General features: G+C 60.1%; 1 protein-coding gene across 1 annotated transcript; it reads left to right on the plus strand.

Annotated features, from left to right (window-relative positions):
- The first annotated feature begins 878 nt into the window (after positions 1 to 878).
- TMEM44 (transmembrane protein 44) lies at positions 879 to 18,505 on the plus strand. Its single transcript, XM_031957326.1, has 9 exons — positions 879 to 1,491; positions 4,805 to 4,931; positions 8,249 to 8,342; positions 11,004 to 11,167; positions 11,743 to 11,829; positions 13,244 to 13,780; positions 15,517 to 16,146; positions 16,447 to 16,479; positions 16,764 to 18,505. Exons 1-9 carry the CDS (start codon positions 1,313 to 1,315, stop codon positions 16,875 to 16,877), a joined length of 1,965 nt encoding a protein of 654 aa, XP_031813186.1. The 5' UTR covers positions 879 to 1,312; the 3' UTR covers positions 16,878 to 18,505.
- Positions 18,506 to 22,496: the final 3,991 nt, after the last annotated feature.

Genomic DNA, 22,496 nt, shown 5'->3' on the forward strand with positions numbered 1-22,496 from the left:
GGCTCTGGTGTGTAGCCAGGGTGGGCCATCTCTTCCTGCTGGTACTTCCCGTGGGGGAAGGGAGCTGGCCCAAACGATGCCGCCTAGAAAACAAGGCCTGAGAGCCCCTGCCGACAGAAAGTGCCCCGTGCCCAGGACACATGAGGGGCAGCCTCATGATGGAGCGTCTCTCGCCAGGGCCTTGGGGGTCTATTGGAAGGAATGACTGTTGGGCGGCCTCTGGGGAGCCCAGGAATGAAATCTCTGGGTCAGGCTGGAAGAGCGAGCTGACGTTGCCTGGTGGGGCGTCCAGGTCTCTTCCTGTTGTTCACTCCTCTCGGTCACGCCCGGCTCTTCCTGGCCCCATGCCGGGCTTTCCCGGCAGAGGTCCTGGAGTGCGGGCCAGCTCGTCGTACAGATGAGGAATCTGGGCAAGCAGGTGACTTGGCCAGGGTCACCCAAAAAGCGTCTGAGGTCATGCTGGAACTCCATGGGAGTCTTCCTGGCTCCGGGTCAGGGGCTCTCCGCGGTACCACCTAGCTGCCCCCTTCCCCGGGGGCTGACAGTGTCCCTCCACATCCCTTGCTCTTTCCCTTTCTTTCCACTCACTCGGCTAACGCTCCTGCTTTGTCCCTCACCGCCTCCTCCTGGCGCAGTGGCCCCTTCCACCCGTCTGCCTTCCCCGAGAAGCTTCGGTGACTTCTAAGTTCCCTCCCAACCTGTCTCCGGCCTCCTTTTCTGGAGCGCCCGTCACGTGCCGGGCACTGTGCCGGGGGTGGGGGGTGGGAGGGGGGAGTTTCAGGGGGGAGGGGGGAAGGGGGGCGGGAAGGGGGGGACAGAAGGAGCAGCTTGCCCCCCGGCCGCGGCTACGGGCTCCGCACCCGGGCACCGACAGGCTGGAAGCCCAGCCCTCCCGCCCCACCCTTGCCAGGCCGCCCCGGACCGGGCGAGCTGCGCTTTGGGCCCGAAACCCTGAGAGACGTGTCCCAGCCCGCCTGCCCTCGCCCTCCCCGCTCTGCGGCCCGAGGCCGCGGCCTTTCCGGCTCGGGCCACTAGAGGGCGCCGCCGCCGCGCCCGCCCGGATCCCGAACAATAGGTGAAGCCGCAGGCAGCGATTGTTACAAAGTAACTCTTGCTGGGGCGCGGAGGGCGGGCGAGCCTGGCCCGCCGCCGCCGCCCGCCTGGGTGTCCGTCCGGGATCGGGGGGCGCCCGCAGGGTCCGCGCCCCCGGAGCTCGGGGGCCGAGGGTCGTGGGGCCGCGGCGCGGGCATGGCCGGGCCCGCGCTCGGGGCGCGCTGAGCCGCAGGAGCCCGGGAGCGGCGCGGAGCCGGCCATGCGGAGGAGCCTGGGCGCCGCGGAAACGCCCCTGGCGGCGGCCGGGCCGGCCTCGGAGGCGCCGCCCGCGCTGGGGGACTGGGACTACCTGGCCCGCTGCTTCGCCCGCGACCGAGTGTGCCTGTCCTTCGGCCTGTGGCTGCTGGCCGCCCTGCTCTGGATCGCCGCGCACGTCCTGTAAATGGGCCGGGGGGAGGGGGCGCCGCGGGAGGGGGCGCGGGTCTCGGCGGGGCGGGGGCCCTGGGTTCGAATTCTCCCTGCGCCTCTCACTGCCCGTGCGAGCCCGGGCGAAGCGGTGCCAGGCTTCTGGAGGTCGCCTCTCCGGAAAAACGGAGGCGGGGGGCGGCCGGGGGGCGGCCGGGGCGCGACTGTTCTCCCAGAACCGCTTTCTCTCCGCCGCAGGATGAGGGTCCTGAGACAGAGGAAGCCGCTCCCGCAGCTGGAGAGCGGACGCTGGAAGGGGGAGGGGGAGGGACGGGAAACTGGGCTCCCCGGTCCCCGGTCCCGAGCTCTGGGGAAGCCCGAGAGAGAAAGTGAAGAGAAAGTGGGGAGGGGCCCGCGAGGTCTCTCGGCAAGCAGAGGAATCGGGGCTCAAGGGCCCTGGGTTCAAATCCCAGGGCCGCTGCTGTCTTTGGCAGCTCCCGGGACCTCCTGGGCCCCAGTTTCTCCCTGTGATGTTAGCCCAAGGCGTTCGTCCCTCAGCGCTGGCGGAGACTGTTTCAGGGGGAAATCGAACTGGAAAACTAAAGCAAGAGGGGCCCCAGACCTGCCCCTTCAGTCCCTAGAGAGCACCGTCCTTGTGGGAGAGGATGAGCAGCCGGCTCCCATCACTTTACAGGAGCGGGAAGGGACCCAGCCCTGCTGGGCCCCCGGGAGTGCTCCTGGCCCCTCCTCCCTGGGCTAGCTCCATGGCTAAGGCCACAGTCCCTGCGCCCGGCCTTGGGCATGGGAGGCCCTGGAGGGGAAACCCGACTTAAAATAACCCGGAGCACTCTAGCTGTCAGCAGCCCCAGAAATAGGATCAGTGTTTGCTCCCTTGGTCTAGAGGCAAATGGAGTGGAAGGGACCCAGGGCTGCCGGGATCTGACGGATCCCTCCCCCGGGGCAGCTCTGGAAGGGACCCTGGCCGGCCAACGGGGCCCCTGGGGGCTGACAGCTCCCTCCCCCGGGGCAGCTCTTGAGAAAGTCCATGGGCCCGTCCAGGGATTCCACACGCGTCTTGTTCTGATTGTCAACAACTCTTTTACTGTAGTTTCTGACGCCACAGGAGGGAGCAGGATGCCCTGAGGTGTCAGTGGAGACAGTGTGGGCGACCTGGGACCCTGACCTGGCTCAACTCGATGAGCTTAATGAACCTGGGCAGCTCACGTCTCTGAGCCTCAGTTTCTCATCCAGAACCTGGGAAGGGAGGGGGGGCTGTAAGAGGGGAAAGAGGGCTGGATTTAGAAGTGGGGACCTGGAGCTCCTCACTGTGTGACCATGGGCACTGCCTTCTCCTCCCCGAGCCTCAGTTTCTCCATCTGTAAGATGAAGGCTTTGGACTAAATGGTCTCAGAGCCTCTGTCCCCCCAATGGCCTGTGACAGATAATTAAATCTGGGCCCAGGGCACTGGCCAGACTGACCGAGAGGAACCGATCTGATTGAGGATTGGCAGGATCTCTGACCATTACTGCCTGCCTGGTCTCTTCCTGCTTCCCCTGCAGCCCCTCCTTGCCCACCCCCCTCATTTAGCCCCTTAAACTCTCTCCTGAGCATCCGAGCCCCCGAGGACCCAGCAGGCCCCTGCAAAGGGATGGATTCGGGACCGAAGGGGATGTAAAAACAAAAATCAAAACAGGATTAAAAATGAAAAGAAAGTATCTGAAATTCGGTAGTCAAGAAATATGTACAAAGTGCCTGCTACGTGCCAGGGGCACATGGGGCCAGCCTTACAAGGAAAGGCAGCAGAATTCCTACCTAGAGGAGGCACCAAGAAGCTCCAATCAAGAGAACTTGGGAAATCATCCACCGAGGAAAAGGTGGCAGGACTCAGGGGATTGATGGGAAAAGGCTTCCTGCACGAGGCAGGTGGGAACCAGGAGGCTGAGACAGGGAGTGTGGGCCAGGGGAAGGACTGAGGGCCCTGAAAATGCCAGCCTCTGGGAGATGGCAGCTCCTGTTCAGTAACGCGGAGGGCGAGCGCCCGCTGGTGAGCGTTCCCTCTGACATTCCCTCCGTCCACCCCGGCCATAGCTTCCTGGCCCCTGCCCGTTTGACTGTGCCTCCAATAACAGCACGGATCTATCTGGCTCCTACCCCTGTACCGGGCACATTGCCAGTATTATCTCACTGCATCCTGCCAATAAGCCGGGGATGTGTCACCACTGACAGTACCGTTAAGGCAGACAGCATTAAGTGACTTGCTCAAGGTCACCCAGCTAGTATCTGAAGCCAGACTTGAGGTCTTCCTGGCTCAGACCCGGCACCCTGAGCACGGGCCCTCCTGTGCTTCTCCCTTTTTTAAATACTCTACATTTAACAGAGTATGTGGCGCACAGTAGGCATTTAATAGCTGCTTGCTGACTTGCTTTGAAAACCTGTGTTTCCTGGAGGTCCAGGGGAGGGCAGAGGTTTCCCGGGCCAGAAGGGCGGGATGATTCAAACTCAGGGCTCCTGACTCCAAAGCCAGTGCTCCTTTTGATGTCTCGGACCCTCCATCACCTTCACAGGACTCAAAGCTTTAATTCGGCTAGAACGATGCCGTTCCTGGGACAGTTTTAGAAGAAGCGGGAGGAAGTGGGGCTCGCTTGCTAACCCAGACTCAGTTTGTCTGTTAGAATTTAGGGATGGGAGCCCATTCGGAGATCCCCGAAGGGATTTTCTGGGCTCCCTCACTTCAGCAGGGGGATCTGGGGCGGGGGGAGCAAGGAAAGGCTCCCACACTTCTGGATAATAGGGAAGAGCCCAGCACAGAGTTGCAAAAGTCAAGGCAGCCCTCCCTGATACAAGCAGATGAACCCTGATGAAGCACCTACTTTGTGCTAAGCCCTAGACACAGGAATGGAAAAGAAGGATCAGTGCTTTACAAAAACCCTTAGATTTTCACAACCACCTTACCAGGCAGGTGCGACTGTTATCTCCATTATACAGCTGAGGAAACTAAGGCGAGCAGAGGTTTAAGTGATTTGCTCAGGATGGAAGTTAATAAGTGTTCGAGGCTGGATTTGAACCCAGTTCCAGGCCCTGCTCCCTGTGGTACCGCCCAGCTAGCTCGTGCAGAGATAAAGCTTTTCTTGCTCTGGGAGAGAGAGACAGAGACAGCAAGAGAGGAAGATGTCAGAGAGCCTGCTTGGCGCTCCCTCCTTCCCCTTCCCCTGCGTGCCCAGAACTCCTCGGGGCTGCCCCCGAGCCCCCTGCCCCCCCAGCTGCCTGCACCCCCCGGAGCAGACGCCCGAGGGCCACATGCCGGCGCCCACCCACCTCTCGCTCCCTCTGCTCTTCCCTGCTCAGGTGCTTTTATTTGGGGTGCTGCAAGAAGTCCAGCCGGGACCGGTCCGTGCTGTGCGTGATTTACCGCTTCGTGGGCAGTCTGAGTGACGCCTTTGGGGCTCTGCTCTCCAAGCAACTCCCCATCCAGGTAAGCATCGGCCCGGTACTCGGCCAGGCTCGCCTGGCGCTGTGAGCACCGTGGTGGCCGCCAGGGGTCAGACGTGGGCTACACCAGAGACCCCGCCGCCCGCTTCCTGATCCCAACAAGGGGGTGCTCCAGAGAGAGATTCCTGAGGGGAGTCGGGGCAGGCCGGGAGTGCAGCTGGCCAGGAGGAGTGGGGGTCACCCAGTGCCTCAAGGGCGAGCCGTGGAGCAAGAACTAGTGGCCTGGGTCTGCTCCATGGAGGGACCGCTCCCCCCCAGCATCTGCTCAGCAGGGCCACCCTCCCACACAGCTCACTCTTCCCCCTCACCCTTCCTTCCCCATCTCCCCCTTCCTTTCCTCTTCCCCTTTTCCTTTTTCCTCCTTCCCCATCCTTCCCTCGTCTCACCTTTTCTTTTCCTCCCTATCCTCCTCCCCCTTCCTCTTTCTCTCCCTCCACCTCACTCTTTCCCCTCACTCTTCCTCACCTCACCCTTCCTTCCCCATCTCATCCTTTCTTTTCCCTTCCCCCTTTCCCTTCCCCCTCCCCTTTTTTTCCCCCATCTCACCCTTTCTTCTCTCCTCCCCTCTCATCCTTTCTTCCTTTCCCCTCCCCTCCCCCTCCCTTCTCCCTCTTCCTACCTCCTTCCCTCCCAGCTCTCCCTCCCCCCCCCCTCCGCCCAGCACCTGCTCCACAGGGGTGGAATCCTGGGAGCGGAGCCCCCGGGGCTGTGTTCTGGAGCCCAGAATCCGGGCTGCTGTAATGTGGCTGGTTGTTGTGGAGAATTCTGCCCCGTGTGACCGGTTAGGAGCACTGCAGCTCAGCTGACTCCCTGGCCTGGGCCCTCCCCACACCGATCTGGACTGCTGAGGGACAGTAGGGAGACCTGTGTTCAAATCCCACCTCAGACACAACCCCAGGGGAGTTTGGGTAAATCACAAAACCGTTATCTGCCTGTTTCCTCATCTTTAAAATGGGAATAACCACAGCGCTCACCTCCCGGGATTCTTCTACGGATCAAATGATATATTTGCGAAATACTCTGCGAATGTCAGCGTTTGCAGACATAACTGCTATAGTTAGAGCGAGCTAGCGCCGGCGGGCGAGGACAGACCGGGGGAGAGCGGGAATCGGTGACTTCGGGAGAGTTGGGGCAGGGTCCGGGTCCCCGGGAGGGCGGTCCCACAGTCCCTCCCCAGGCCGTCCCCGGTCTTGTTCTCCTTCTCAGTCTCACACTAGACAAATGAACCACTTTCCATCATGGTGCCGCCATATTGAGTCAGTTTGGCTGACACGTGTAACCCTCCCTTCCTTGTACCCAGTGTACCCAGAAGGCTTCCTCTTCTGGGCCTTTCCTTTCCCCAGCAACAGCAGCCTCTGCAGCTAGAAACGCCTTTGCCAGAACCTGTCAGTGTCTAATCTTTTCCCAATAGAGAAGGGGGGCTCCCAGAGGTCAGGGCAGCACCACCATTGTCCCTTTCTCCCCCTCCTCAGCTCAGGGCTTCCCTGGGCACTCAGCAAATTCTATTAAGTTCTATTAAGCAAAGGGCTGTTGAATCCAAAGGAACTGGATGGCTGCAGACTGGCTCCTGCCCTTCCCCTTCCCCCGTCCCTGGGCAGCTGCCTTTCCCCCCTCCCCCTCTCCTCTCCAGCCCTTCCTCGCCCCCCAGGTCCTTTCCTGTTGCTCTCAAACACATCCAGATCTTTTTCGTCTTTAAACAATATTTTGAGTGGGCCCTGCCAGGCCCCCCAGCTCTGCCCACGGCCCCGTCCCTGAAGGCAGACTCATGGAGAAACTTTCCGTATTTGCCTCCCCCTTTCTCAGCTTCCTCCACGGTCACCCATGCTCAGATTTATGGTGGCCGACGTCTCGGTCCCACCTGGACAGGACTGGCAGTCAGGGCTCGGGATATTTCCTAGCTGTGTGACTCTGGACAGGTCACTTAACCCCAGTTGCCTCAGGAAAATAAAAAGAAACCTCTAAGGGCTTCATCTAAGAGCCACCCCCAGCTGGCAATTTCATTGGTTTTTCTCAATTTTCATTACATTTGTGATGAATAATTTCAAGATTTTGCGAAGCTGCCCACACATCTAATGTCTCTCTGACCACGGAGCTTTAGCAAATAGTGCTTCACATCATTCGGTCTGAGCCTCTGGCCCTGTGGCCAAACTCAGAAAAGGAATGGAAGCGGCACGTTGCCTCAGAAAACCTGCGCTGGAAGGCTCTGGATGAGCTTGTCCCTGCTGCTCTGGACAGTCCTGTGGGAAAATCGTCCCATTTTACAGATGAGTGAACTGAGGACTCAGCTAGGAGATATCTCAGGTGCAATTCTAATCCAAGACTATGTGAGCCTAGAGCAGGGCTCTAGCCACAAAGCCACTCTCCCTTGGACACAGCGCCCTCTCCGGGCCTTGATTTTCATATCTGGAAAGTGGGAGGGGGGGTGATGGACGTGTTCTGCAGCCCCTGCCCCAGTCTTGCATCTCCGGGTATACGAGTACCGCGCCTGGGTGTCGGCTTAATGGAATTTGAGAGCGTTGCCCCCAAGGTGGGGTATTAGGAGAGACCCTTGTGGCTACAGAAGTCCTGAACCCGGCTCCGGAGAGAGGGGAGGCCCCCCAGGCCACAGTCCGAGGACCTTTAAAGGAGAAACACAAAGGGATGAGTTTGCACTCCAGGTGTGGGAGCAAACCTTTGTTGCACAACCTCCCTTGGTGTGTGTGTAAGTGTGTCTGTGTGTGTGTGGTGGGCAGGGATGGGTGTGTGGCCGGGTGTTTGTATTGTGTATATATTTAATATATTGTACGTTGTTGAGTTGTTTGTGTGTATGTGGGCATTGTGTTGTGTCTGTTACATGCGTGTTTTGTGCACAGGTGGGTGCTTCTGTTGCATGTGTGTCACACACATATTGGTGAGTGTGTTATATGTGTGTCACACACGTATGGGTGTGGGCTGTCTGTTGTGTGTGCACATACAATGAGTGTGTATGAATGGAGGGCGTGGGTGTATATGACGTACGTGTGTGTATCTGATGAGTGGGTTGTTGGCAGGAGCGGCTGGCACTCCTTGAAGCCTGGCTGCTTTGCTGGGGCTGCCCGCGGGCCGGTCCAGCAGTTCTGGTCTGTTCATCACCAGCACCGACCACTGACTCCTCTGTCTGCTCCCACCACCGCCTCCAGCTCCGTTAGGGTTTGAGCCGGCGCCTGCCCTCCCGGGTCGGGGCTGGGATGGCACCGCACATTAACCTGGCGCTGTTACATGTCCCCAATGGAAGGTCCATGAGTTGGGCACTGGGAGAGCTGAGGAACCTTTTTCCTTCAGGTCTTCACCGGCATCTACCTGGCAGCCATCGAGGTGGTCAATCTCATGCTGCTGCTCTTCCCCATCTGCGGCTCCAAAATCAGGCCCCAGCTGGGTGAGTGCCTGGGAGGCTGGGGCTGCCGCGGGTGGGAGTTGGCGACCTCGGCCCGGAAAGCCTGCCATGGTTGGGAAGGTCCAAGCTGCAGTGAGGGCTCCGAGGCTGGGAGGAACAGCTAAGGTGTCATGGAGGCCTTACGGTCATTTGCTGGGCAGGAGAGGCTTCTTGTGGTCCCGGATTCTGGGACTTAAGAGACCACATACACAGCCCTCAGGAAGGATGGCTCCACTGGGGCCAAGTGGGCTTCAGTTCACACGGGGGCACGCTCAGAGCACCTCCAAGCTGCGATCCTGCTCGCCTTTTAGAAAATGTTGCTATTGACATATCGAAAAGGAACTTAGAGGGTGTTCACAAGGGGAATGTGATTGTCAGATGCTGCATAAATTGCTTGTGGAACATAAATCATAGTTACGGGCTAGTTTCTTTTGCTAGAATAGATTTTTTTAAATAAATTTTCAACCATCATAACTAGAAAAAAAATCCCTTAAGACAAATGATGGCATGTCCATATGCAGGGACTCCCAAATTCTCTCCCTCTTTCCCCTCTCTGCTCCCTGAGATTTTACACAATCCAATTGTGGGTTATGCATGTGAAGTCATGTAAAACATTTCCATATTAATCATTTTGTGCAAGAAATAAACTCAGGGGCAGTTAGATGGTGCAGTGGGTAGAGCCCCAGCCCTGAAGTCAGGAGGACCTGAGTTCACATCTGGTCTCAGACACTTAACACTTCCTAGCTGTGCAACTCTGAGTCACTTAACCCCAATTGCCTCAACAAATAAGTAAACAAAATTTAAAAATAATAAAAAAAAAGAAATAAACTCAAATAAAAATAAAGGAAAGAGAGAAAGGATGCTTCAGTCTACATTTAGACTCCACCAGCTCTTTCTCTGGAGGAGGAGAGCATTTTTCATCCTGAGTCTTTTGGGAGAACATCTTGGATCATTGTCTGGCTGAAAACAGCCAAGTGTTCACAGTTCTTTATTCTACAATGCTGCTGTTACTGTGGACGCTGTTCTCCTGGTTCTGCTTACTTCACTCAGCATCAGTTCATGTAAATCTTGCCAAGTTTTTCTGAAAGCATCCTCCTTGCCATTTCTTATATCCTGCTTGGGCACTCCCCCCCCCATTTCCAATTCTTAGCCCCCACAAAAATATATTTTTGCATAAATCTGTTCCTTTCCTTTTCCTTTGATCTCTTTGAGGAAAAGACCTAGACATGGTATTTCCGAGGCAAATTTCACAAGTTTGTAGTTCCAAATTGTTCTCCAGAGGAGTTGGATCGGTTCAGAAGAGAGAGGTGATTTGTGAAGGAAGTTCAGTGGGTAGAGCTCCAGGTCTGGATTCCAAATCTGGCCTCGGAATTTACGATCTGTGTGACTCCAGGAAAGTCTCTTCATTTTTGTGTGACTGAATGTGCTGGAAAAGGAAATGGCAAACCACTCCATTATCGATGTCAAGAAAACCGCATGAATTCATGGGGTATGATTCATGGGGTCACAAAGAGTCAGACATGAATGACTGAGCAGCAGATTTAGGAAAGGATAAAGCAGAAGGAAAGATAGGAGGGACGAAGCCTTGAGAACAGCGGGGAGGGGAGCAGAGTGGGACCTGGGATTGGGAGCTTGGCCAAAGTGATGGAGACTGAGACAGAAGAGGCTGGAGAGCTGGACTGCATCATTCTGAGTAAAAGCGTCAGCCTTGATGAGAAGCGTCATTTCTCCAGACTTGTTATTGGACGGCTCATTAATGGCTCTCCATGTTTGCAAGAGCTGGGGGAAGATGGGCGTGAAAACCCAGCTACTGCTGCCAAATTCCAGCACATTCTCCTTCCTGCTGACCAGAGACTAGATTCTGGAGCACAGAATTAGAGACATCCCTGCTTCCTGGTCAGCTTTTTACTGGGTCTCCCCTCCCCCCCAAAATGGACTTCACCATACAAGAGGGAGGAAGGAAGGAGGGAGGGTTAACCGCTCATCTGAAAAAGATCTGGGGGTGTTGGTGGACTGCAAGCCAAGGAAGCTTTTGGGATCTGAGGTCGGTCCCACTGGCTTCCGCCCTGGGCAGTTCCATGGCATCGTGCCATGTCTAAGGAAATATTTGCAGGGCGAGACAAGCAGGATTTTAGAGAAGCTGGAGTCCCTGCCCAAGGGGCTTGGTGGGAGGGGCAGGGACATTCTTCCTGGAGAAAAGACTTAGGGGCTGAGGGCTCGGGAGAGCAGAGACCTGGCCCTGGAAGGGATCTCAGAGACATTTACCAACCCCCTCGTTTATGGAGGAGGAAACCGAGTCTAGCAGTCCCAGCTCTCCTGGAACCTTGGACTCCAAACTCGGCCTTCTTCCCACTGACTGGATTCCTGCACTCCTTCTCCCAGCAGTCTTCTCTGAAGGGCTGGGCCAGGAGCAGTGGGCCAAAAGTCAAAGAGGCAGATTTAGGCTAAAGACTAGGAAAAACTTCCTAATGAAGAAAGTCATCCCAAAATGATGAGCTCCCATTCCTGGAAAGCTTCAAGCAAAGGTTGAAGGGTCCCTTGGCAGGACAGGGTAGAGGGGGTGTCTTGTTCAGGGATGAGACAGATGAGGTGCCTTCAGGCTCAGAGAGTGCAATGCTTCCATCAGACAGACTGAGACTTCTCAGATCTGGGTGTTTGCCGCAGGTCGAGGCTCCCAGGAGAGGACAAGGAGGAAACTCCGGGCCAGCATGTTTGTCCTCATTGTGCCCCTGGGGATGGGCACTGGCTGGCTGGCCCTGGCTCCTCCAGCCCCAGCTTCCCTGGAATTCCGCGGAGCACAGAGAAGGCTTCTGGGAAGTGTGCTGCAGGTACATAAGTGCCAAAGACTTGGCAGGGGAGGGGGGTTCTCCCTGATCCCAGGGCCCTTCGCTCGCTGCCAGAGGAATCTCCCCAAAGCTCATTGGCTCCCACTGGATAAACTCCAGGATTCTGTCCCCTCAGGGACCAACCCAAACTTCTTCCTTTCTTCCTACCCCATATGCTCCTTTTCTCTTTACCCTTTCTATGAGCCCAATAATGCAGCTGTGCAGCTTTCTGGCTGCTCCCTGTGGCTCCACCTTGATCCCAGCTGTTGCCCCTCCTGGAATCCTGCTTCCTTCCTCTGCCCACAGACCACTGGGCTTCCCTCGGTATTCCCCCCAAATCATCCCTTCTGCAGGAGGCTTTTCGCAGTGCCTCCCCCTGCTCATGTCCTCCTCTTCCTAACGGGCTTCTTCGCCTCTGCTTATATCTTCTGGGCACTTGGCTATTTGCATGTCGTCTCTTCCCTGCTCCCCCCCCCCATGTGATCTCCTGACACAGTTCCCCCACAGAATGGGAACTCCTGATATGTCTCCCTAGAAATGTGTTTGCTAAGGTTGTCCTTGTCGGCTTTGTTCCCCAGGAAAACACAGAAGCCCTCGGCTACCTGCTTGGGGGGGTTGGACTGATTGTCTCCTGGACTTCCCGGATCCCTTCATTCTCCAAAATAGTGAGTGCACATTGGGGGTCGCCGCTTGGGGTGGTTCCCTCTGGGAAGATGCGATCTCTTTGGTCGGGGGCACCGAACAGCAGCATTTTCAGGGGCCTTTAGCAGAAGTTGCTTCTTCAATCCCCCTCTCAGCCCTCAGAGCTCTGGCCTAGAGGTGCTGCAGATGAGCCCGGAGCAGGGCCAGAGTGCCTGGTGCAACTGGGGGATGAGTGGTCAGCAGAGTCTGGGGGAGGGCACCCCACCTGGGGAGGGGGCCCTGCCACAGGACACTGAAATACTGCCCACGTGCCCCCCCCCCAGCTGTTTGTACCTTTCTGAATCAGGATGTCTCGTGTCATTTCTTCAGGGAGGGTGTGTGAGGGCTTGGGAACTGGGGGGTCACTTGGAGAGGGAGTGGCTGCGTCCCCCTCCCCCCGGGCTGGACCCGCCTTCAGCTTCAGAGAGGGGAAACAAAGGCTGGAGGAAGAGCAGAAAGAGAAGCTGGGGGAGCAGGGTTCAGCATCACGGCCAGCTCCTCAGCCACTTCCCTGCAAAGAAGGAAGGAACTGAGAGCCCCAAGGGGAATGACTGGCCCAAGGTCACTCTGCTAGGGAGCCAGGAGACAGGATTTGAACTCAAATCCCCGACTGCCTTGAGAGCATGAGCACTTTTATACTCGGGAACATTTCAGGACCCCCCCCCCCCCCCCCCACACACATACATCTCTCTTGTCTCTCTCCTATTTCCCTCTCTCTATCTGGCTCCACATCCCTACCCGCCCTTCCCCCCCCTCAGTGGCCAAAACAGCAAGCATCCCGAGGAAGGCTGGGGACCGAGAGCACCGGCCAGGCTGCGAAGGCCTCCCGCCCCCTCTCCCAGGGTCCCTTTCCCAGGGCCCCCTTTCCCTGAGCCCCTTTTCCCAGGGCCCCCTCTCCCAGGGCCCCTTTCCCAGGGTCCCCTTTCCCAGGGCCCCCTTTCCCAGGGCCCCCTTTCCCTGAGCCCCTTTTCCCAGGGCCCCCTCTCCCAGGGCCCCCTTTCTTTTCCGAGAACCCAGAGCAGGCAGGGGAGGCTCCAGGTTCATGGATTCACTTATGCTCCATTTATAGCCACTAGAGGGAGCCACAGCGCACAGAGAATTGAGCCCAGAGGCAGGAGGCAGCTGAGAGACCCTGAGCGAGTCACTTAACCCTGTTTACCTCAGTTTCCTCATCTGTAAACGAGAAGATGGGACCCTCCCTGAGGGAGCGGGGGGGGACGCCGGGCTGCGTGTTTTTCTCCTGCCCCCTCCCAAAGCCCCCCCCACACAGCGCAGGGAGGCGCCCTCAGGCTCTTGCCCAGCCCGGCCCGGCCTCCGCTGGGAGCCCCCGCGCCCAAGGCTCCCCCCGAAGCCCCCGGGAGCCCCCGCGCCCAAGGCTAACGCGCCTTCTCTCCCCAGTACCGCGGGAGGGCGTCTCCGTGTCTGCACCTGTGGGCCCGCGGCTTCTCGGCCCTGGCCGGCTTCCTGTACGCCTCGGCCATCGTGGCCCACGACCGGCGGCCCGACTCCCTGCTCCGCGCCCTGCCCTGGCTGCTCACGGCCCTGGGCGCCTCAGCGCTGGACCTCGCCGTATCCTTGCTCTGGCCCGGCCCGGGGGGGGGGGGAGGGGGCGAGGCCCGCGGGATCCTGGGAATGGACAAAAGCTCCCCCCGAACAAAAGGGCTGGGGCCCGAATCTCGGGGGCCGGACACCCCCGGTCACCGAGGAGACATCGCCCCCTCCCCCAGCCCAGGATCCCGAGAGCCACCGGAGTGCCGGCGGCCGCCTGGGCTGCCTCCCGGGGACACGCCGGACTCCGGGGCCTGGACCCGATCACCCAGGGGAAGCAGCGGCACAGCAGGGAGGGAGGCCCGAAAGTGGCCCCTCCCGTACCCCAGACCGGCCCTTTACCTCCACTGCCAGCTCTCCCCTGCCCCCCATCCCTCCTTCCTCTCTGTGCTCCGTCTCTCTCTGTTTCTCTCTCTCTCTGGGTCTCTTTCCCTCCTTTCTCTCCATCTCTCTCCCTCCTGTCCCTCTCTCCCTCCTGTCTCTCTCTCTTTTCCCCTGCCTCCTCCCCCCTTTTCCTTCCTCCCTCTCTCACTGCCCCTCTCTCTTTCTCTCCTTCCCCTTTCTCTGTTCTCTTTCTCTTTTCCCCTCTCTCTGGTTGTCTCCCTTTCTCCCTTTTCCATTTCTTTCCCTCCCCTTCCCTTTTTCTTCCCTTCCCTCCATCTTTTCCTCTTTTTGTTGGAGGGTGGGTAAAATATTCTTGTTGGAAGGTTGTTTTATTTTTGTTTATGGCCGTGGAATCTAGGTTTTGGTTCCCGGGACCCCAAAACCCCCTTTGGAAAAGGGGAAAGGGCCGGGGCGGGGGTTTTCCCGTGTGGGGCTAAACTCCGGGTTTAAAGTCATCAAACCCTTAAAATCCTATTTTGTTAAAAATGGTTTTCCCCTTTAAACCCTTTTTTTTGCATGGGAAAAACAACCCCCCAAATGAAATACTAAAACTTTTCCCCCCGGGTTCTGGTTGCCCCCCCTCCCAAACCCTTTACCTCTTGGACAGCCCCTCCCCGGGGAATCTAAATTTTTTGTCTAAACGTTACCGCGCCCTAAATCTGGACCCCAATCAAACGTGGTAAATCCCTTTGGCCCCACCTTTGGGCCTGGGGTTTAAAGATTTGGGCCCAAACGCCCAAAATTTGGGGGCCAAACAAAAAAATGGTGGTTGGGGTCAAAACTTTTAAACGGGAAAAAATTGGGTTTTGGTTTTTGGGGGGGGTAAAAGGGGTTGGTTGGGGGGGGTTGGTTGGGGTTAAAACCAAAATTCAAACCCCCCTCTCCCTTGGGTTCCTAAACCCCCCCCCGGGAAAAAATAAAACAAACTTGGAAAAGGGGAAATAAAAAAAAGGGGGAAAACCTTTAGGGGAAAACCCGGGGAAAGGGGTTTAAAAAATCTTAAACCCCTTTTTACCCCTTGTTCTGGGGAAAAGGGTTTTTTCCCCCAAATCTTATCCGGGCAAATCCTTGGACCCTAAAAAATTCCCCCTATCTTTCCCTCTCTAAAAAGGGGGTTCCCCTCTGCCCTAGAGGTGGTTTTTTTTCGGACTGGGACCCAAACATCCCAAAAAAATCAAGCCACTTCCCAACCACCTCCTCCCCTTCCCTCCCCTTTCTCTCTCTAAAATCCAACGGGTCGCTCCATCTCCCCACAAATATCTCACAAATGGCCCTCCACATAAAATAAATAACCTGCAAAACCTCCCTCAAAATCCCAGGGATCGTAACCATTTGGGGGCTAAGCACCAAAACACAGAAGGGGGTCCAAGGTCACATCCCGGGGGAGGGTCCCTAGGCCCACTCCTGTCCCCCTCTCGAAATTTTGTAGGTGGGGAATCCACAGCTTAAGTGAGGTCCCGGGTCCCCCATGGGCCTCGTGGGGCAGAGACGGAAACTGAGGAGGCCCAGAGAGCAGGGACCATGAGCTCCCCAATGTCTGAGGCTGGATTTATGGGAGACAGAGCTGGGCCTTCTCCAGCTCCCCAAGGGGAGGCCCCCAGAAAGGGCCCTGACAAAGGGCTGGCGCCCTGGGCACCTCTCCCCATGCCTGGCCGTGTGTCAGCAGAGCTGTGCTGGGGTGGCCAGGGTGGGCAGCAGCCCTATGACCCTGGGGGTGGGCGGCAGCCCCGTGACCTTGGGGGGTGGGCGGCAGCCCCATGACCCTGGGGGGTGGGTGGCAGCCCCATGACCCTGGAGGCCGCCTTGGGGCCAGCTGTGGGTGGCTGCCAGGGCCAGAGCTGGCACCGAGTGGCCTCGCCCGGCCTCCCACGAGTCGGCATCGTGCCCCCAGCCCGGCCGGCTCAGCTTTCAGGGGCCTCGTGCTCGCTCTCCGGCAGAGCCGGCTTGGCGGGGGCTTCTTCCTGCCGCCCTCAGCTGCCTTGTCACATGAGCTGCTGGGGATGGGGGGAGGGAGAGAGGATTCAGGGCTGGGGGCCCCGGAGCTCGGCTTCCTCCTGGGTAACGGCACCTGGGCTCCCCCCCCCACTCCCCTCCATTACCAGCCCCACGTGAATGTTCTCTGGGGGACCCCAGGGATAAGCGGCCCGTCTGCCTTCCCTGGCCCCCCCACTTTCCCCGGCCCCGCTTCCCAGGCAGGCTGCAGCAGCGCGAGGTCGCTGGGGAACGGCCATGCCCCCGCCGGGGACCCCTTCCTGCAGGCCCCCCCGTCCCTGCTGGAGCCGCCCACCTACCCCCCCATCCAGGTCATCCACGCCAAGGTGTCTTCCAGCAGCTCCTCCGAGGTGTCTTCCATCAATTCGGAGCTGGAGGTAGGCAGGGGACCCCACGGGGGGGGGGGGGGGGTCGGCTCCATCCCTCCATAATCACCAGGAGCTAATTACTAGTATTAGAGGCTTTTTTGGCTCCTCCTGTGTCCGTGGGCTGGCGAGCGCTCCTTTGGGGGCACCTGCTGCCGGTGCTGGCCGGCTTCCAGTCTCCAGCCTCTCTGTCCTCGGCCTCCCCACCTCTGGCCTCCCCACCTCCGACCTCCCCACCTCCTCCTCCCTGTCCCCGGCCTCCCTGCCTCCTCCTCCCGGTCCAACGGCCCTCCATCTCTCTCCCTTCCGCAGCAGAAGTACTGGGAGGCCCTGAACTCGGAGCAGGTAGGGCGTCTCCTCCCCTCCCCCTCCTCCACAAGACCCGGCCGGGTGGGGGGACTGGGGGGAGCGGGGAAGATCCCGTCCCCTCCCCAAGCGGAGACGGAGCGGAGGCGGCCTCCCGGGGGATGTCACTGGGACAGGGTCCTGGGTGGCCCTGGATGCCGTCGGGCCCTGGCGAGTGCAGCCCGGGGTCTGCCCCCTGGCCTGGCCGGGTGGGCTCGCACAGGGGCCCCTTGCGTGGGTGCGGAGGGGCCTCATGCCCGTCTGACGCGTGCGTTCTGTCCCAGTGGGACCGGGAAGATGCAAACCTTCCATGGAGCAGAGGCGGCTGGGAGACGGCCAGGCCTCTGGCCCAGGAGGGGCCGCGCCACCAAGCCCAGAGAGCCGCCGACGCCCAGTGAGGCCCCCGGGAGGCGCCCTGAGGGAGCCGGGCTCCGGGAGCTGGCGCCCGCCGGCCAGGGACGGCCTCCACAGACCTCCCCGGGGAACCGTCTGCCACCAGGGCATTAGAGGGCGGGAAGACTCCCCACAGAGAACGCTCTGCCCGTGGGCACCACAACGAGGGGCAAAAGATGCCCAGGGGGGCACGGATCCGAGCCAAGAGAGGCTGACTCAGACTGTCCTCTGCGAAGCTGGCCGAGGTCCGGGGGCAGCCGGCCCTTCTCGGGGTCGGTCAGAGCTGCTGGCCTGGATCACTTAGCCTGTGATCGGAGCCCGAGGGGTCCAGACTGGCCGTGGCAAGGGGAGGACCTCCCATCCTGGCGGACACGCAAGGCCCTGGGCCTCTGTGCCCCTCCCGTTCCCAGCGAGTCGTCAGGGCCACCAGTGACTCTCTCCAGGGCCTCGCCCTCCCCTCTGCACCAGCCATTCCTCCCTTCATTCATTCACCAGCATGTGTTAGGTCCCACCGGAACCGGCCCCGGGCTCGGCTGCAGGGCTGCAGGGCTGGGGAAACTGAGGCCGAGAGAACATCTGCCCTCAGGAGAGGCTGCCGAGAGCTCCAGCCCAGGCTAGATAAGGTCCTTGCAGCCTGACTGTTGCAACAGGAGGGAGGAGGGGGCCTCCTGCGGACTGGCGGGGTGGGCAGAGCGGGGGCGGGAGCGCCCACCCGAGGAGAACCTCCGGGCCCTGTCTCCAGCACAACCCTGCTGGGACAGCTCAGCGCCCCCCTCCCCCCCCAGTGGGGCCTTGACCTGGTGAGAGCCTGCTGGTCCCGGAGCAGCCGAGTTCTCCCCTCCGGGGCGGTAAGGTTGCCCCCCGCTCCTGCTCCCGCTCCCCACATATTGGGGGAAAGAAGGAGCCGGCGAGGAGAGGAGGTATGGGCTCGGCCTAGCCCCAGACCTGAGCTTCCCCATGTCCCGCAGCCGAACTCCCCCGAAAGTCCCCGGGGGCCTGCGTGGCCACGTCCCGCCTTTTTTTGGCCTCTTGCTCCCAGGATCCCCGGCTGCCTCGGGGGCTGTCCCTCTCACTCCCTCCTCTCCGGGCTCCTCCTGTAAAATGTCCCATGTGCACGTGTGCAGGCCCCGGCTTGTGGGGAGGGGGAGCCTCAGGGCCTCCCTCCCTGGCGGGTCCCCTGAGAGAGGCTGTCGCTCACAGGAGGCGTCTCCTCCTCCCCGGGCAGCTCCCGTACTCCTTTCCTAATTATTTTTAAGTGTCCCAAAGGGTTTCCATGGACCTCGAACTCACTTTTATTTATAAAACTAGGAAAATGCCGTGTCTTCCACGGGGCTGGAACACCCCAAGGGAGGCTGAAGGGCCCCAAGGCCCACCTCTGCATGGCTGGTGGGTAGGACGGAGAAGTGGGGCCCGGCTTCCCTGGGGGGCTCTCTCCACTGGCCCCGGCGGCCCCCAAGCCAGGACTCCCAGAGGGCCCAGACGCGGCCCCTCAGAGGCCCTTTCAGCACGGGGGGCGAGGTCTTCCAGAAACCTGGCGCCTCCCACTGCGCGCGCTCCAAGCCCGCCCGGGTTCGGGATTTTAGCCAGAGCAGCCATGCTTTTGTACCGGCATCGATAAAGTTTTTCCACAGTATCCCTTCTTTCTCTCCCGGTTGCGATTTGTTTCACATAGGCCAGAAGTGGGTAGGGACAACTTACATCGGAGCCTGATCCTCACTTTGTGTGGGCAGGGTGGGGAAAGTTTTCTTGGGGTGGGGACCCCCGGGGGGGGAGCCCCGCTGACTTCTGGGAGGCAGCTGGGTGGCGACCCTGAGCAAGGACCAAGCCAGATGGCCCCGGCACTCCCTGAGCCCAGGCTGACCCCAAAGCCAAAGTGGCCTCCATTCTGATGACATCCCCCCCTTCCTCCCACCTGCTCGTGGTGTCCCTCATCCCCAGTCTTGTCCCTCCCCCAGGGACACCTTCCCAAGCTGCCTCTGGTGGTCAGCACCCAGGGAAACGGCTGCAGAATGGGGGGGGGCAGGGGCCACACAGGATGCTGTTTCTCCCCGCCTCCCCCCCTTCTTCCTCCCCCCCCCCCCCCCCCCCCCCCCGGTCTCGACATCTCACACACTTGAAGGCAGGGACACACAGTATGTCCGCCTCTGAATCTCCTGTGTTAAACAGGCCTTCACACATAGTAGGCACTTAATGTTTTGAGGGGCAGCCCTGAAGTCATGAGGACCTGAGTTCAAATCTGGGTGATTTCTCTGGGTCCCCTCTTGGCTGCTGCCCAGAGAATGATGCTTGGGGGGGGACCTGGGGTTCCAGCCAGTCTGGCTTGGGGACTCACTCAGTTCCCCTCCCCACCCCACAATTCTAGTGGCTGGGCAGGGTCCGTGCTGGATCCCCCCCAGTTCATCTGGACCCAGGTAATTTTTCAGCATTGACAATTGCCAAACCTTTTGTTCCATTTTTTACTCTCCTTCCCCCACCCCCTCCCCCCGATGGCAAGTTGACCAATCCATGTTAAATATGTCAAAGTATAAGTTAAATACAATATATGTATACATGTCCATACAGTTATTTTGCTGCACAAAAAGAATCAGACTCTGTAATAGTCTACAATTGGCCTGTGAAGGAAATCCAAAATGCAGGCGGACAAAAACAGAGGGATTGGGAATGCCATGTGGTGGTTCATGGTCATCTCCCAGAGTTCTTTCTCTGGGCGCAGCTGGTTCAGTTCATTCCTGCTCCGTTGGGACGGATTTGGTTCCTCTCCTTGCTGAGCATGGCCACGTCCATCAGAACTGGTCATCATACAGTATTGTTGTGGAAGTGTATAATGATCTTCCTCCAGATCTGTTTTATCGCCCGCTCTGCCCTCCAGACCCAAAGCCTGCCGGGATGTCTCCGGCCTGTCTGGGCTCCGGGTCAGCCCTCGGACCCAGGCCTCAAACCGGGCAAAAAGACGAGGTGGGGGAACAAAGAGCCGCCCGAGGCTGGCGCAGGCCTCGCTGGAGGAAAACACCAGGGAGGAGGAGAGAACAGCCCGTGGACAGTCCTTCGGCTCCTGGTCTGATGCTCACAACCCTGGGGGAGGCAGCATGAGCATTGCCTTCTCACAGTCAAAGAAACTGAGTGACAGAACTTCAGAGTTGGAAACCCCTTTGGGTCAGGGGTCAACTCCCACTCCCAAGTAAGGCCCCCCACCACACTCTGCTTGCCTCGCCCAGCCCTCCCCCTCCCAGCAGGGAAGGCACTGGCTGTAGGGGCAGGGGCACCCCCACGGGGCAGGCTCCTTGTGACCTGGGGGGCACCGCCGACCTTCCCCGAGGGCAGGGGCTGCGCTCCCACAGCCCGCACTTGGGGGCTGCTTTTGGGCTTTCCCAGGAGCCACTACTAGATCCATGGTTCCGGGAAAGGTAGGAGGGTTGGGCCGAGAAGTGGGGGTGCAGTGGGCTGAGAAGTGGGGGTGCAGCAGGCCGAGAAGTGGGGGTGCAGCGGGCTGGGGCGGCCACTGGCCTCTTGGGTAGCCAGAGTCTTCAGAGAGGGTCGATGTGTCCCTAGCCTGGGGGGGGGAGGGGCATCCCCGCTTCCGCGGGCACCTTTGCTCCCCTTAGGGCGGGTGCTTTGTTTTCGGCCTTCGCTAGGGCAGTGACTCAGCCGGGGAGGAAGGGGGGCTCCCTGGTCCTGCCCCCGCAGCCCCGCCCCGGGCTTAGGGGTGAGAAGGGCAGCCGGAGCAGCCTCCCAGACAGGCGATTGAGGAATCGTGGGCAGCAGGAGCCGGCACCGGGCAGCCCGACCACAAGCTCCCCCAAGGGAGGCTCCCTTGCCCGGAGAGGGGCGGAGAAGGCGGCCGGCGGGGCGGGGCCTGGCGCAGGTGGGGATGCGAGGTCCCAGAGCCGGGGCGGCCTCCCAAGCTCCCTCCAGGGACCGGGTCCGGCCGCCCTCCGCCCTCGGGGGACCGGAGATTTCCCAGAGGAAGCCGCGGGAGACCCAGCGCTGAGTCACCCGCGGCGCCTGGAGCCAAAGCACCTGGGAATGTGTGGCCGGACAATGGGGCCGGGGGAGGGTGACCTCACTCCCTCCCGGCCCGTCCCGTGGCGTGCCAGGACGGTGACCCAACGAGGCTGGGGCTGCCTGCCAGGGCGCGCCGCGGTCGGGGCCGAGAGGCGGGGGGTGGGGAGCGGGGGCGGGGGGGGGAGTCAGGGGGGGAGTCGGGGCGGGGAATAGATAATGGGGAGTCAGGAGATGGGCCACCAGGCCCCCCTGCCCCCACTTCCTTGGAAGGTCTGGGAACAAGGGGCTTTGGGGCCACTAGTTCCCCCCCTCACCCTGTCCTGGGCCGGGCTCCCAGCAGGGCTGCCGGTCAGGCTGGAGCCCTCCCTCTTCACGCTCCCTTCTGGAGCAGGAGCCGTACCCGCGCCTTCTCAGAGGAGGGGGCAAGTGGGCGGCCCCTGCCTGGAAGGCCTGGGCCGGGCACCAGACGCCCCCGGGGCTCCCCGATGCCGGCTGTCTCTGGCTGGGTTTGGAGGCTGATGACAAAGAGCTCGGGGCCCTTGGCCCTTCAGGCCCAGCCAGGGATCGCGGCCTCTGGGCCGAGGCACGGGGCGGCCGTTTCCCAGGCCTTTCCCACATTCTCACGTCCTCTGACCTCTGCCGGGACCGCGGCTTGGCCGAATTCTTGGAGACGCAGACAATGGGCCGGGAGGCCGCGGGAGCCCTGGCCCGGCCAGGCTGCAGATCCTGTGCTCGCCTCCACCCAGGTCAAACCAATCTGTCAAAGGCCGTTTTCCTTTGTGCGCCTCCTCACTGATAAGATAGGGTCCCAAGTACAATGACCCTTTCCGGAGATACAATTCGGATGCTGCTGAGAAAAGAAACCGCCCGAGGAGCCTGATGGCGGCCCTGGGGTCTGGGTGGGCTCAGGAAGGAGAGCGGTGAGGGAGGCGGGGGCGCCCACGTGCCCATCGCCACACGTTGCCCGGCTGGTGGCCCAGCCCTGCCAGGGACGCGCCCGCCGAGGCTGTGCTTGCCCTTAGGGAGCCGCCGTTCTCCCCGGGGAGGCGACTGATCAGGAAGCATCTGGGAGGGACCCCCTGGGAGTGATGGAGACGCCGAGACAGAGCCCCAGAAAGTCCCATCAGAGGGCAGAGGCAGAGGAGGAGAGCTCCTGTGGGGCAGGATAGGTCCTCGGACGGGGCTCTGGCTCATCTGAGTCCCGGTTGTGTCTCTTTGGACCAGCCCTTCCGCTCTCCAGACCTCGGTCCTTTCCTCTGGGAAGTGAGTGGGCTCGAGACAGGAGAGACCCGAGGTGAACAAGAGTCCCTTCTCCCATCTCTGCCATGCAAGGATGGGCATCCTGAGGACCACCATGGGCCCCCCAAGCCTGCCCCCCAAATGGTGCCCCCAAAGCGATGGTCCTTGGGCAGAATCCCATCGCCCGCCCTGGGTGCCGAGCCCCGAGGCCGACCTGCAGCTAAGGCCCTGGCGGCATCTGGAAGGTGGAACTGAACTTGATTTACTCTTCCCAATAACATATAGCGCGCCCGGACCTGGAGAGACTTTGTGGGGAATCCCTACCCTCTGGGAGACCGAGGTTGATGGCTCGCCAGAGCTGCGGAGTTCTGAGCTGCGGGGGG

The sequence above is a fragment of the Sarcophilus harrisii genome, chromosome 3 (assembly GCF_902635505.1).
Source record: "Sarcophilus harrisii chromosome 3, mSarHar1.11, whole genome shotgun sequence".
Classification (NCBI taxonomy): Eukaryota; Metazoa; Chordata; class Mammalia; order Dasyuromorphia; family Dasyuridae; genus Sarcophilus; species Sarcophilus harrisii.